We start from the raw sequence: 14,825 nt of genomic DNA, 5'->3' as shown, positions 1-14,825 counted from the left end.
GAGCCCTTTGTAACCACCTTATCGAAAAGCCCTTGAAGGGGTTCACTCGGGATGAGTGTAGTTAGGACCGATTTTACTACCATTAGTAGCAATGATGGCGATGACCATCCCAAAGCTTTCTTGCAGAGCAACTGCACCCACGACCATTCCAATGGGCCCACTTGTCATTGTTGCATCTGGGATCCAAGGCGATGGTATCATCTGCGCTCGAATCAGGATAGGCGATTACCGAACCGATGGCGGCGAGTGCAATAAAGAGGAATTTCTCGATGAGCATGCTGGAAGAGTGGTTTGGAACCTATCGAGACAAAATATCGAGAAATCGAGCGTTGGGGACAATTGCGATAGCCAGGACACTTGTTTTAGCAAGTGTGGGCGGGAGTATGTCTGTACATAGGCTATGCCACGAGTAAATGGAGACAGCTTATATAGTTCTACCATAAATCCCTTAGACTGGCCGATGAGAAAGCATCTCCTAGAAACAAAGACCCTGCCGTTGATAGAATGAGGAATGACGTATGGGTGCCTTGATCTGATTGGTAAAAGTGACGAACCTTGCCTTTGCTGAGCGAAACATGCATAGTCGACTCGCAAATATGCAAGGGGTCGAACGGGTATGGAATGACTAAGTGGCACGAGCGAGTTGCAATGCGTCACATACAGCACAATTCGGTGAGCATGAGACGAGATCGGCTCTTGAAGTCTATTAGAAGCTAGGTAGGCCTGCGCTAGGTCCTCTGCAGTGAAGCAACTGGGAGATGCAGAAGACGAATGTGATGGATTGCTGATCTGATGTTTGCGATGCTTGCATAAAACCTCATGGAATCTTCTGGAGCCTCGATTGTTGTACGACATACATATGAATTACGCGGACGGTGAGATGTTAACACGCTCAACGTGAGCTGTTCCAGTCTTCACCGCATCCGACTCAGTCTCCTGCCCGGACCCGATTGCAACAGCCTTGTCTACGTTGACATCCAAACCCATGCTCCTCATGGCATTGACACCTGCCAGCGCGTCAGGCCCATCGAAGATTTCAGCCACCTCCTCCAAACCCTTCCCTTTAGTCTCTGGAAAGAAGAAGTAGATCAGAGTGAAGTGAATACCAATCATACAACACCAGACAATGTAGTATCGCCATGAGATAGCATCCATGGCGACGGGATTGGCAAAACTGTTATAAATGCCGGCCAAATTTCCAGTCAATTGGTACATCATCGATGCCTTGGCGCGCAGCGAATACTGGACGACCTCCATAATATAGGTAGGTGCGATGGGAGAACACATGTGGTAGCAACCGTTAAAGATGAAGATCATCAAGAGGACTGCAGCGGCGAAGCCCTTATCCTTGAAGTCTCTTTCTTCGTTGAGTGCTGAGCAAATCGTCCAGAGAATGTAGGCAATTCCCATGCCTCCCATGCCCCCAAGGAACAGGCGTCGTCGACCAGCACGATCTACCAGAGTAGCGAAAACAATGGCTGTTAGGAAGCTCCAGACGGACAAACATGCGTTGATGATCAGTTGGGTCCTAGGGTTGGTGACGTTGATCGTATTGAGCACCTTGGACAGGTAGTAAGAGGTGAGTCCGTTGCCGGCCCACTGGAGCATGGCTGGGATATAGAGAGCTAAGAAGAGACGGTGACGATTGCCTGGCGTGGCAAGCCACTCTGTCCAGCGGGAGAGCTTCTGCACCTTCTCCACCTCCAAAGTTGCCGTGATCTCCGCCATTTCGAACCGCACAAGAGGTGAATTCGGGTCGCCGTACCCGTGATATTTGGTGAGGACATCCAATGCTTCCTGCCGGCGTCCCTGATAGATGAGCCATCTCGGAGACTCTGGGGCAAACAGACTCAAGACGACTTGGATGAGAGAGAAGAAACACTGCAGGATACTGGGGATGCGCCAGCTCCAGGATGAGTCCGTCATTTTGAAGGTGCCATACGTAACCCAGGCCGCAGTCAAAGAGCCCAGTGACCATGTACACAAGTAGAACGAGACAAGAATACCACGATGTGTTGGATAAGCGACTTCGGAGAGCAGAGGTGGTGCCGCAGTGGCCACAATGCCCAGTCCAAAGCCGATGAAAAAGCGAGAGACGACAAACATGGCGTAGTTGACAGAGGCTGTTTGAAGAATAGAGCCGATGATGATAATGATAGATCCTCCACAAATGGGATAGCGACGGCCGAACCTCTCACAGAGTTGTGACGAGACCAGCACCGAGATGAGCGTTCCTCCGTTCGGGCCAAAGGACATTGCTCCAAGGCGAGTACCTGTCGGTTTACCGAAATACTTCTGCCACTGAGGAAGCGACTGCATGCCGTTCAGCATGCTACCATCATAGCCGGTGGCGATCTGGGTGAGTAAGGCACACAACAGCAGAGTGTTCAGCTTGAGAAGAGTGCCATCCTTCCAAAAGGGCTTGCGGTCTTTGGGAACCACATCCTCCAGCGCAAGCCCTTCGAAATTTTCGGAGTGGGTGAGCATTGTAGCTAGAATCGTATGATAGAGTAAAGCACGCGTGGAGCCACGTTCAAAGCAGGAGAGGTGAGGTTCAGCCCGTTGGTCTTATAGTGCGACTACCCCGGAATATTGCGAGTCCGGGGATGTCAATGGCTTGCCACGCCCCACGCGGTTGATGCGATGCAGTCTAGCAGCGACTTCTGGACCGGGGGATTTTCCGTCACTCATCTCGCACGGATGGGGAATGGTTGATACAATCCCAGCGTTCTTTTTTCCCCCCAAAGTCGGTTAAATTCAGCCACAGACCATTTTCCTGCGAGGCCGGCCACCAAGTCGGCCGGCGGGCAAACTCGCTCCGCGCTCACTCGCCCGCCGCCCGCTGGAATGGGAGCTGCTTGGCGCCTTATCAAGAATAAATGGGGGATAGTGGAAAACTCCAATTATGCTTGTGCTGGCAGACAATTATTTAATAGTCAATCGATGCACGAGTGCCAAAAATAAAACGGAAAGAAGGCCGGTTCTTGGTTCTCCCTCCCCCATGATTTCCAACGCTACTCCTTCAACCTCCGAAGATTCCAGAGCCGGATCAGAGGATGAACGGAATAAATCTCCACGCAGTGATATAACTGTCCCGGATTCCCAGTTCACAGACATGATGGCGTTGGCATCGGGCTCGACAGATGAGTGGCGCAAAATGCAGCAGACTATGCTCGAGCTGTTCTCTGAAAACATCCTAGCCAAAATGCTTAGGGTGGCGGTGGAGGCGCTAGAAAACAATGTATGCATGCTCATGATTATGATTGCCGAGTCCAGTGTTGTTCAATCCTAACCACTTTTTACTATTTCAGGATCCACCGACAGTCTATCCCGAATTTGTGCCGCAGCATGGCGACAGTGCAGGGAAGTACTTCCTGCGGGATGCCGACTTTTGGACATGCGGCTTCTTCCCCGGGATCCTGTACCTGTTGAGAGAACGGGCAGTGAGATATCCTCAAGTCTTCCCATACCTCGGCCATGAAGGTAAAACATTACCTGTGTCGAGCTCGTCCCTGCGCCACCAACTAGCCGAGCTCTGCTGCAGCTGGACTGGCCCAGTTAAGGCGATGATGTCACGCACAGATACCCATGATATGGGATTCATCATTCAACCCTCTCTTCAGAAAGATTGGGAGCTGACCAGTGATGAGGATAGCCTGCATGCTGTTCTGACTGCTGCTCGCAGCCTAGCTAGTCGGTACATGCCTCATATCGGAGTCATCCGCAGCTGGAATGTTCTGAGACAAGCGGACGTTTCAATTACAAGCATGACAGATGATTGTCTGGTTATTATCGACAGCATGATGAACCTGGATTTGCTATATTACGCCTCAAAGCATCTCGCAGACTCCAGCCTCGCGGAGATTGCCACCACACACGCGCGTACTCTTCTAAAATCACTTCTGAGACCAGAGCCTACCCCTGTAGGCTGCGACAAGGGCCACAAGTACCCACTATATTCCACCTACCATGTTGTCAACTTCGATCCCCACACCGGGGGCATTAAGCAGCACCGCACAGCCCAGGGATACCTAGTCGACTCGACTTGGGCGCGCGGCCAGGCATGGGGGATTTTCGGCTATGCCAAAACGTATAACTGGACCAAGGATAAAGAGTTTCTTGCTGCAGCATGTGGTCTGGCAGATTATTTCCTGTGGAGAATTGAGACTGCACCCCTCTGCGTAGAGCAGCCCGTGGTTGGTGATGGGCTCGATCGCCAAAAGACGATCGGTCGATACGTGCCTTTGTGGGACTTTGACGCCCCAATCGAGGATGAAAGCATGCCTTTACGAGATTCTTCTGCTGGTGTGATTGCCGCCAACGGTATGCTCCTTCTTTCGCAGTCACTGACAGTGCTCGGGGACACAACCCTAGCAGAGAAATATCAGCTGGCCGCGATGAGAATAGTTTCCGATACAATAGAATTATCTCTTTCAAGGGAACGAGCACAGTTGACTGGGGATTCACGAAAAGAAAGCACGATCACTGGCGAAGACCTGGTGCCTGGACAGAGATTTGACTCCATTTTGAAGAATGCAACGGCAAATCACAATTCCCAGGATCACGATCGTTACAGTGATCACGGGCTGGTGTACGCGGACTATTATCTTTTGGAATTTGGGAATCAGTTGTTGCGAATGGGCCTAGCATAGGTTCTCCCTAGATAGAATATTAAACGGTCTAGATCAGTTACAAAATGAACTACAGACAAGAACAGAATGTGGACTTGCTTCAGATAAATGGAGAATTAGCTCTTATGAGATTTACTGAATATAAGCTACATCGGACGCAAAATATGCGTTGTTTAGACTGATAATCCGATCCATCTCTGAGTACTGCTGGTCCAGCAAAATTGACGTGACGGCGGCCAATTCGTCTGGACTCCCTGTGTTGTAGCTCAAGTGGGCAGGAACAGAATTTAGTGACATTTGATGATGTTGCCCTATCTCCGGATCGACGTCCACTGCATTCAGTATATCTGGCCGTCGACTGCTAACGGATTGAGGGTGGTGAGGAAAGCCATCATTTGAAACGTCACCACCGTAAGTCGTCATATTTGCGGAATCTTGTGCAGAAGGCTGAATGCCTGATCCATGAGAGGCAAAACGAATCGCTGGATCATGGGATGCACTAATCGAGGTCTCAATGTGAGATGCAGATGCTTGGTTTATATCTCTCTGTTGACTCAGAGGAGGACCAGTCCATTCAATCTCATTTGAGTACCCTAGCACATCGAGTTTGAATGTTGTATCACTCTGACATTTGTCGTATATATCATTAAGTTGACTGAAATATTTGGCTGCCGAGTTTTTGCGGCTGGTGGTTGACTCCCGATTCTGACTTGACCATCGCGTTGACATGATGTCGAGGAATTTCATGAGTGTGTGGTAATCGGAAGGAAGCTTCTGTGTTTTGTAGTAACGCCAGTGCACTGCAGATGGGAATGAGCTGTTAATGCACTTCTATGAGTGGAAGGTCAAACAAAGAATAAACAAACCTAGAAGAACTCTTGCGCTGACAAAAACGCAAAAGGCGAACTGATTATCTACAATACTCTGCGGGGGCGAGTTGTCCAAGAATTCCTGGGTGATATTCGCGGTCTCACTGGCAGCTGTTTCGCATGTTTCTGCGCTGGACAGGATCGGGAGTTTCACCACTTCCAGCCATTCCAAGGGAGGATAGGCAATTCGCTGGTGAAGGAGAATCATAGATGTATTGTGGGTGATGTGTGCCAAGGTCAGGTTCGGATCCATCGTCACCACAGCCGGCTGGCGAGATATATTTGCCTCTTTCCACTTTTGGGGCAAAAACATTTTCCAACTGTTGTTTTTCCTGTGAGAAAAAATATTGCTCGGGAGGTAGGATGAGGGGATTCGTGTACCTACCTGACCAGGCGTAAATCCAACTCCTTGAACCGCATGAGCCAGCTACCCATTTCCTGTCGGTCGCGATAATTGATCTTCTGCTGTAGAAAAAAGGTCGTCACCCTACTTAGCGACTCGGTGGCTTCAACACGGTAAGCAAATGCGCCAACTGTTGACATGTCAACTTTTTCATCGGATGTCGTCGGAATATAATTGTTTCCCTGTGTTGAAGAGAATCCGTTGTTCGAAGGTTCTGTACTATTGTAGTCTGTGGGGAGAAAGGCGATGAGCCTTCCGATCCTTCCTGCCGACCGGTCCCAGATACCAAAGAATGGCGTGGTGACTGCTTCTTCGTTATGCCATAAGCCTCCATCGGCGGGGAGGCGCCGGTGAACATCGTTCGATGTTAGGCTAGTGTTCCATCTATCGGAGGTAGTCAGTTTTTGCGCAGGGTTACTTTGGGAGGTGAAGCGTACCCAGTCGTGACTGAACAAAATCTGCCGTTTGTTAATATTTTATACCAAGTCGTGTACAAGAATGTAGGCCCACCTGTCCAGGTTGAAAATGGTCCAAAACACGCGTCGCCTCTCTTCCTCCTCGACCCAGTCTTTGGCCTGGGGAAGAGACGGCCGAGGCTGAAGGACCGGATCTTTATCATAGTTTTCTGATTCGACACTCAACTGTAGATATTCCACCGTTCTGGTTAGTGAACCAACAATGGGCCACGCACGTGAAAGTCTACCGGACCCGATCTATACAAGGTTAACTTCCTGGTCTCTCTGGAACGAAACTGGGCTCACGCACGTCTTCGAAGCAAATAATAATGAGTGCCTGCAAATTCTCAACATATAAATCGTCCATAGCGGTCAGGACAACAATCTTCCGAGATCGCTCACAGATACTCTCTACGTCACCCAGATCCGCTATGAGCTCTCGAGGGTATACATGCTTGAGCAATGCAACAACCATTGCGTGAAGAACAACCTCTAAGGCAGGCCTATCGTCTGGATTCTCCAGTCGCCGACGGAATCTCTTTTCATGGAAGATTGGCACCCATGGCTGCACTAGATCAAAGAAGAGATCAACAACAGCCTCCAGGACCTGTGGCGGCGGTAGTGTGGACGAGGGACCTGGAAGGTCATCGGGTTCGATGACTCGTCTTTCATTTCCTCGCCTGCGTTTGTTCGATAATGTAGACAAAGGCATGGGCTGCGGTAATGGTTCGTCCTGGTAATTTACATCCTCTTCAAGGGGCTCGTCAACTACTTCGGACCTTGGTCTTTTCTGTGAAGAGTTGGAATGTAGTTTTCCCAGAAGTAATTCTAGCCCTTCGCACAGCGCAGATGCCAATGAACTCGGTTCATTTGTACCGTGAAGAGTCTCACTGATTCCCGCTTTACCCTGTTGGAACACAGCATCCTCAAGGGTCTCTATTTCTCCCGAATCAGCACTTCAACGCACTTTCTGTATAGTAAAGGAACGAGGCTCCAACTCACCGACTCGTCGCCTCAGAGCCTCAACTGCACCTGCCTTAATTCCAGGCTTCTCACGATCACCATCATAGGTGCAGGTCGTTCCTAGACGTAATTCGGCCAGGCCCTTCAATCAGCAATTCGTCCTACTGAGAAACCCCATGCCAAGCATACCAATTCGTCGGCAATGGCTGCATTGCGGAACGTCGCGTGAGCACCGGAGCTTGCGCTTGCGACATGCTCCACAGGCAGGCCGGTCTTCCAGGGGGGCCGGATTGGGTTCCGACTCCATCTCGTTGGCTGAGCAGTGTTGCATGCCACTGAAGGTGCAGCTTCTTCCGGCCGGAGAGAGCAGGCGGGCGAAAGTGCGGGCTATATACAACCGGGCGAATTCAACCGGTGCAATTCAACCGATAGCCCACTTCTTTCTCCCGAGCCCCGAGGCGATCACCTGATTCCAGTCCAAGCGCGGGGGAAATTGTGGGGTAAACCGAAGTAAATAAACCCGGAATGAATCAAGTGGGAGTAATCCCGGCCCGCTACGGTCCGAGAGGCTTCGCTGGCGCATACTCCTCGCAATGCACCCCCTGTATTTTGGTTCATTCCCGTATATGTAAGTTCCCGAATATCCTTCAAGTTTTTACTTGTGTACCCTTCGCAATTTACGATTCAGTCCCATCATGTGGGGCATTGCCTTATTGAGTGCATGGCTGGCGGTTGGAGAATTTGCATATGGCGCAGTACCAAAAGTGCCTGGGCATGCTCCTATCTCCTCGCATCAAGACCTGTCAGCCAAAGTCTCCAGCAGATATAAAGCAGTACCAAATGGGGTGGACTGGTATGATACTGACGGAGAAACGATTGGAGCCTGGGGTGGGAACATATACTTGGAAGACTCGATGTATTATTGGGTTGGACAGAGTGCGCCTTCCATCACCAATCAGACAAGTCCTGCATTGGTCAAGTACGTTGGAATCTGAAACATTGAAGAGCGATTGCTAATGTTACGAACTCAAATAGCTTGTACCGGTCAGAGGACATGCTGAATTGGGAAAAAATCAGCGTTCCAATATCAGTCTATACTGCCGACGTTGAGGGAAATCGTCCTTTGGCTTACAGTCTCGTCGAGCGGCCCAAACTCATGAAGTCAAAGACGACTGGCAAATATATCATATGGGCTGTATGTAGCCTCCCCCTGCCTAACGTTGTCACTCTATCAAACACAGGGATTGAATTCTTCATAGCACTGGGAAATGGCAAACTCGTATAGCGCATCCGAGGTTATTGTGGCTACCGCTGATGAAGTGGGAGGCCCGTACACCATCACTTCCAAAGGCCATCATCGACCCGGATCCCAAAACCAAGCCCCGACTGCGATGGGAGATCGTGTGGGTGGACTAAGATTGGACTTTAGCACGAATGCCAAATTATCGAGCGACAACACTCATCCATACATGCCAAATCTACCGGTATACCCGCCCACCATTGTCCAATATAGCGCACCTGCAACCGAGAGCCCGTATAATCCAGCATATGTACCAGCGTCCGAATATGGAACCGCAACATTCTCCAATATCCGCTTTAATGTGACATTGAAAGCTATCGCTGTTGTGATGACACCCTGGAATGCCTCGCTCTATAATCAGTATGCGAGTCAGTACAGCGTATCCCCATCGACGTACATCGTTCAATACCCAACCGATGAGCGATCCCCCGTTACAAGACGTGATTTTATCATCGGTGCCCCAAGCAAGTTGGGCGGGGACCTAGCTCCCCCTACCATCGGCCCGACCCTGAATGAATCCCAGTCAAAGACAGTTGTTCTCATGAACCCGGGGGATGCAGCTTTTATCACAGTCTCGAATGAAGACGCAGCCATCTACTACACCACCAATGGCTCAGATCCGATCGTCAGTTCACAACTTGAGTATACCCCTGGCACTCGAATTACTGTATCCGGAGCCGCAGGAACCCGTCTGACAGTCAAGGCCATATCGGTCAAGGGAAATCAAGTTTCAGCTGTGGTAACTCAATCTTACGAAATAGCATCAAATGTCTCTGATGTTCCGATCTTCGCACCTATCATCAACTATCCTTCCGGAACATATTCAACAGACTCGGCCATATTTCAAACCAATGGACTACGAGTATATAGTCCATCCTACAGGACGAACTGCTATTACACAATGGATGGCATTGATCCCGATCCTCCCAAATTGAACGCAAACCTTGGATATGGTTCGCGAGATATGACCGTGTGGGAAGATCCGAAGACTGGAGTTTCCTATCTGGTAACCTTCTCAGACAACATATATGGGCGGATCTGGCAACTTACGGATGACCTCACCGATGTTGTACCGAATAAGGAATATGATGTCTTTGTGGATACATCACGAGAGGCGCCCGCTCTAATTCGTCACGGTGGCCCTTCGGGCAAGTTTGTTTATCTCATGACATCTGCACAAAGCGGTTGGTACGCCAACCAAGGGCAGTACAAACGTACTTCGGATTTCTCCGCCGCATTCTCCTTCCCTCGAGACAAAAAAACAGGATATCGCAACGGAACATCTGTGTGGTCCGAACTCGCCCCTGTTGGAGATCCAAGTACCTTCGGAAGCCAGCCAAGCTGGATCCAAAACATTGGAACCGACAGGAACCCGGCATACGTATACATAGGAGATCGCTACAACGCGCTCAACTTATCTATGTCAACTTATGTCTTCATGAGTCTATTCGTTGACGATAATGAAGCGGGAGAGGATCAAATTGTTGGAAGTGGCAACATGACCCTCATGTTTGACCCGCTACCGGCTATCGATGTTGTGGAGAAAACCGTCCAAACCCCGTCATGGATGCTTCTCTCTCTCAACAAGCCAGTAGAGGCAACGCCTGCCACTACGTTGACTGCATCACAGGCTGCAGCGGGCACATACAACTACAGCGCGTCCGTTGCCAACGACGGCAGTGACTACGACGTCGACGCGTATGATGCCATTGCACAATACTATCTTCCGTCCAGTGTGCCGTATTTCTGGCAAGTGGATCTGGGCAATCCTTGCAATGTATCATGGGTTGGCTTGTCGTTCCGCAGTGTGGGAGGCTCCGATGCTGTCGAGCGATACTATCTGAGTGGAAGCAAAGATAATGTGACCTGGGATGAACTTGCCGATGACAGAGGCAACTCCTTACCTGGCTTCAAATCACATTTGGTATCTGGCAGCTATCGCTATGTTCGGCTTGATACTACGAGTATCTGGGATGTTGTCCATGGCACCTCCGCCGCGTGGGAAGCGGGGTTGTACGAGATGAGCGTCTATGGTAACTGTTGATAGCCCGGTAATAAGTATATATTTATTATCTTCCTTGCTTTGTAGACAGCGGGGAGTCACATTCATAGCTGTCTTTAACTTGGTAGTCAAACTAAACACCTACTATTGATACTCTGGCGAGTTGATTCTGCTCTTTCACTTGATGGACGGACTCGTTTCCTAGCGGACCAGTCGGCTGCCAGGCCGACGACCATTCACCCGACGTCCGAGCGCTCTCCTCGGGCGTCGGGTGAATGGTGGCCACCATGCCACTTTGCCAAGGACCTCCAACAGCCTCTCCAAAGCATGGCTGTAATTCAAATTTCTGGACGTAGTCATGCGTCTCGAGAAACAAAAGTCGCTCTTCTGAAAAGAGAATTGTAAGCTTTCAACCATCATCTCTCCCCCACAACCGGGACTTGAAGTTACATAGTCTCAATTGCGAACTCTACGAACACATCATTGAGACATGCCTCCTCTGAGAGAGTTCTCCGATAATCCCCTACAAACAAGGGATGACCTGGAGTTGGCAGCTCTCTCCATACTCGAGCCCTTGCATGCATACTTCTCACCTGGTCGAGCCAAAATCCGCCTCCCCGTTGGGACAGGTGCACATTTTGATGACTTGGCTGCTCAATTGGAAGGGTTTGCTCGTCCACTCTGGACAGTTGGTGCCATTCTCGAAGGATCAAGCACAACGGCATTCAACAACACCGGGACAAGTTTATCGGCCCGTTCCAGGAAAATAATTGAGCCATGGGTTGAAGGCTTTCGCACTGGCACAGATCCAGATCATGAAGACTACTGGGGCGAGATTAGCGAACTCGGTCAACGCATGGTCGAGGCAGAGATTATATCTTTTGCCTTGATCTCTGCCCCGTATTATCTTTACCACAACCAGGAGAAGCGGACACAGTACAATATCGAGGCGTGGCTGCGTGGTATGAACAACAAGCCAATGCCAGATAACAACTGGCGGTGGTTTCGAGTGATTTCGAACCTTGCCCTCATCCGTGTCTGCGGTGTGCCAGCCCAAGAGCTTGCCAGCACAATGGACTCTGACTTCACCATTTTGGACTCGTTTTACCTCGAGGATGGCTGGTCTGGTGACGGTCCGTGGCTGAGCACCGAACAAGAAAAGCAGCAAGACGCGGCGTACGAAAAGACAGGCCGAAGAGATGCAATTGGCCCCGGACGTCAGGCGGACTATTACTCTGGAAGCTTTGCAATTCAATTTAGCCAGCTTCTATATATCAAATTCGCCAGTGATATTGATCCACAGCGGGTCACCAAATATCAGCAGCAAGCGAGGGAATTTGGAGCTTCGATCTGGAAATATTTTGACGCAGACGGTAAAGGATATGCCATACCCCCAAGCAACCAATGCTCCTACTAACCAGGAGCGAATTTAGGCTCCGCAATACCATTCGGTCGATCTCTCGCATATCGATTCGCCTGTGGCGGGTTCTTTGCGGCTCTAGCCGTGGCAAAGGTTCCAGACATGCCATTCCCGCTGGCAGATCCCGGTAGTATCAAGGGATTTTTATTGCGCCACCTCCGTTGGTGGGCAAAGAATTCAGATGACATTTTCCATGCCGATGGTACATTGAACATCGGCTGGAAGTACCCGTATGCACACATCAATCTGATAATCTTTATCCTTCGAAAGGCTTCTGACTTTGGTACAGAAATATGTTTATGTGTGAGGACTACAACTCTCCACAGTCACCTTACTGGTGTATGAAAACACTTATTGCTCTATCTTTGAGTGAAAACGACGAGTTCTGGACAGCCCCAGAACAGCCGTATCCACCATTGTTCAGGCCCAGCCTTGTCCCTGCTCCTAGGCAAATCGTCAGCAATCACCCGAAGGGCAATCATCACTTCTTTCTCTCACCAGCCCAGTTTGTCGCTTGGCCGATGAAGGCAACGCAGGCCAAATATTCCAAGTTTGAGTATTCGTCGGCATTCACTTTTTCCGTCCCTACCGGCCCACTGATTCAGCAAATTGCTCCAGATTGCATGCTGGCCTTGAGCCGTGATGGTGCTGAGTCCTGGGCCGTGAAATGGAAATGCTCACAAGCTACGTTTCCCCAAGCTAGTCTCCACGCCAATGGAGATCAGACTTCAGTTACCGTTGCAAGGGTACGTTGGTGTCCTTGGGGAGATAGGCAAATCGAGATCGAAACGACTCTTGTTCCGCCGACGGATAGGTGGCCAGACTGGCACGTTCGCGTTCACCGTATCTGCGTGAAGACTTCGTTGCGAACTTTACATACGACCGAAGGCGGGTTCGCGTCGCCATCACGTTGCTCCAAAGATGGCACCAAGATTCCCTTTATCAGCAAGCTTCATGCCAACGCAGAGCTCGGGACATCCGAAGGCATTCTCAGATCCGAAGACTCCACCCTGATACTCTCGGCTGCTGGCTGCAGCGGCGTATCGGTCACTTCACTAAACATTGCGCCGTTGCCGACACAAACAAGCTCTAGTGCCCTCCAGCCAGATTCCAATACAAACTTGGCTTACCCCAGAACTGTGATTCCAGTTTTGGAGCGCAACAAGATCGATGGGTTGGAAGCTGGCACTGAGTTTGTATTCGCCACGAGCGTATTTGCCATATCAGCTGGGGCCAACGGTGGCAGGAAGATTGTTCACAGAAGTCTAGCTGAGAGATGGGCAGATAAGCCCCGCATTCTTATTTCGCCGACTGATGGGTATACTAAGGAGACAGACTGCATAGTTTTGGATGGTTAATTTATCTAAACCTGTTGCCCGAACTCACGATGACGCTCACATGGAATTTCGAGACCAAGCGAACGTCAAGTAATATTTTGACCACGAATTTCGCTGACATATCACCAATGTCACGTCAGGCTGATTTGGGACGTGATTGCACGCAGAAATGGCAGGTTCCGAGGCAGATAGTTATGGCAGTCATTATCGGGGCATCGGGGACTTGAATTGTCTCGGGCGTTAGGGATATACAGACGAATGTGTGGTCTGTGGCCCTTGGGAAAGAGCTTTTTTAGAATTGCCCTGTATGCAATAGATTTCTGTAAATCAGAGCGAATGCTTGACCGTACAGGTGCAGCGGCATGAGAGTTAACGAAGGTTCTGGTAATAATTCGAGGGTGGCCATAGATCTAGTCCAAGTATCTTATCAGCCCATCTCCCTCACCTCCACACCTCATCCGCGCAACCTCCAATTCCTCCAAATCACCACAATGTCCGCCCTCACCCAGGACCAGATCAAAGTCCTCGAACAATCACGCCAGCGCCTCGTGCAGCTGACACGCTCCCTCGGATCCCTGATCGCCAGCCTGAACCAAAGCGATCCCCTTCCTCCGTGGTGAGTGAGCAAGCCTTGAACAACTACGAAAAGAATTCGAGGATAGCCCACTACACCCACCCCTCGAAGCACATGTCTAACAACTGCACACCAAAACAGGTCCTCCCTCCAGTCCCAAGCAAGTATCATCTCCAACAACCTTCTCAGTGTCTCCGAACAACTCTCCGAACACGGCGACCTCCTCTCCGCACTAGTCGCCTACCCAGGGCCCGAGTACCCAGGCCGGACACAGTCTAGCACGCTCGAACAACTCCTGCGCACGAAACTCGACCCACGCGTCGAGGACTGGGTGGCGCGCGGGCGCGTCGCAGGTACCCACAATCCCGACTCTGCTTTGCATGCAGACCAGAACTCGACTGCACCCAAACCACTTACCGAGGCCCAGCTCGCGGAGCTGTGGGAGTGGGCACCTCTGGAGGCGAATGAGGAAGCGCGCCGGAGGAATTGGGGTGGGAATTTCACGCTTGAAGAACGCGAGGCCGGGGTGCAGAATGTTGTTACTGGGTTGAAGAGACAATTGGAGGATGACGAAGGTTCTGAAGAGGAGGAGGAGGAAGACGAAGAAGAAGAGGCGGAGGCCGAAGAGGAGGGGGAAATGGACATTGTGGGTGTTCATCGCAAGGCTTCTGGGGGCCTGGAGTTTGATATCGCCGCGCATCATGCGCATGCGCTGGAGCCGCTGGTGCCGCTCGATGAGATCCTGAGGTATATGACGACCGGACGCATGCCATAATGTCCCCGGCGATGGTCAACGGCTTGTTTACCGGGGAGTTCTTATACACCGATGTGACATCTACACGCACATTTCATGGGAAGATCCGAGATTAAT

General features: G+C 50.6%; 7 protein-coding genes across 7 annotated transcripts; 5 read left to right on the top strand and 2 right to left on the bottom strand.

The window, feature by feature from the left end:
• Window positions 1-864: 864 nt before the first annotated feature.
• Window positions 865-2,487, bottom strand: N7510_007275 (hexose transporter protein; the record flags this gene model as incomplete). The annotated part of the gene is made up of 1 exon (XM_056979200.1): window positions 865-2,487. One exon carries the CDS (start codon window positions 2,485-2,487, stop codon window positions 865-867), a length of 1,623 nt encoding a protein of 540 aa, XP_056832243.1.
• Window positions 2,488-3,001: 514 nt separating this feature from the next.
• N7510_007274 (uncharacterized protein) lies at window positions 3,002-4,652 on the top strand (the record flags this gene model as incomplete). The annotated part of the gene is made up of 2 exons (XM_056979199.1): window positions 3,002-3,277; window positions 3,348-4,652. 2 exons carry the CDS (start codon window positions 3,002-3,004, stop codon window positions 4,650-4,652), a joined length of 1,581 nt encoding a protein of 526 aa, XP_056832242.1.
• A 111-nt stretch (window positions 4,653-4,763) lies between these two features.
• N7510_007273 (fungal specific transcription factor domain-containing protein) lies at window positions 4,764-7,708 on the bottom strand (the record flags this gene model as incomplete). The annotated part of the gene is made up of 8 exons (XM_056979198.1): window positions 4,764-5,431; window positions 5,498-5,832; window positions 5,886-6,287; window positions 6,341-6,361; window positions 6,414-6,616; window positions 6,669-7,294; window positions 7,361-7,463; window positions 7,511-7,708. Coding segments are annotated over 8 exons (2,556 nt in total), but the record flags the coding sequence as incomplete, so codon positions are not given.
• Window positions 7,709-8,016: 308 nt separating this feature from the next.
• Window positions 8,017-8,606, top strand: N7510_007272 (uncharacterized protein; the record flags this gene model as incomplete). The annotated part of the gene is made up of 2 exons (XM_056979197.1): window positions 8,017-8,300; window positions 8,399-8,606. 2 exons carry the CDS (start codon window positions 8,017-8,019, stop codon window positions 8,604-8,606), a joined length of 492 nt encoding a protein of 163 aa, XP_056832240.1.
• A 106-nt stretch (window positions 8,607-8,712) lies between these two features.
• N7510_007271 (coagulation factor 5 8 type domain-containing protein) lies at window positions 8,713-10,665 on the top strand (the record flags this gene model as incomplete). Its single annotated transcript, XM_056979196.1, has 1 exon — window positions 8,713-10,665. The coding sequence occupies one exon, from the start codon at window positions 8,713-8,715 to the stop codon at window positions 10,663-10,665; it is 1,953 nt and encodes a 650-aa protein (XP_056832239.1).
• A 448-nt stretch (window positions 10,666-11,113) lies between these two features.
• On the top strand, window positions 11,114-13,401 carry N7510_007270 (glycoside hydrolase family 154 protein; the record flags this gene model as incomplete). The annotated part of the gene is made up of 3 exons (XM_056979195.1): window positions 11,114-11,996; window positions 12,057-12,273; window positions 12,333-13,401. The coding sequence occupies 3 exons, from the start codon at window positions 11,114-11,116 to the stop codon at window positions 13,399-13,401; spliced, it is 2,169 nt and encodes a 722-aa protein (XP_056832238.1).
• A 470-nt stretch (window positions 13,402-13,871) lies between these two features.
• Window positions 13,872-14,729, top strand: med8 (RNA polymerase II mediator complex subunit MED8; the record flags this gene model as incomplete). The annotated part of the gene is made up of 2 exons (XM_056979194.1): window positions 13,872-13,996; window positions 14,096-14,729. 2 exons carry the CDS (start codon window positions 13,872-13,874, stop codon window positions 14,727-14,729), a joined length of 759 nt encoding a protein of 252 aa, XP_056832237.1.
• Between the last annotated feature and the right edge of the window lie 96 nt (window positions 14,730-14,825).

Source organism: Penicillium lagena (genome assembly GCF_028827675.1).
Source record: "Penicillium lagena strain IBT 129212 chromosome Unknown utg000005l_segment0_segment0, whole genome shotgun sequence".
NCBI classification, from domain to species: Eukaryota; Fungi; Ascomycota; class Eurotiomycetes; order Eurotiales; family Aspergillaceae; genus Penicillium; species Penicillium lagena.
Note: the sequence above shows the minus strand (reverse complement) of the source record. Positions and strands in the feature narration are given on the sequence as shown.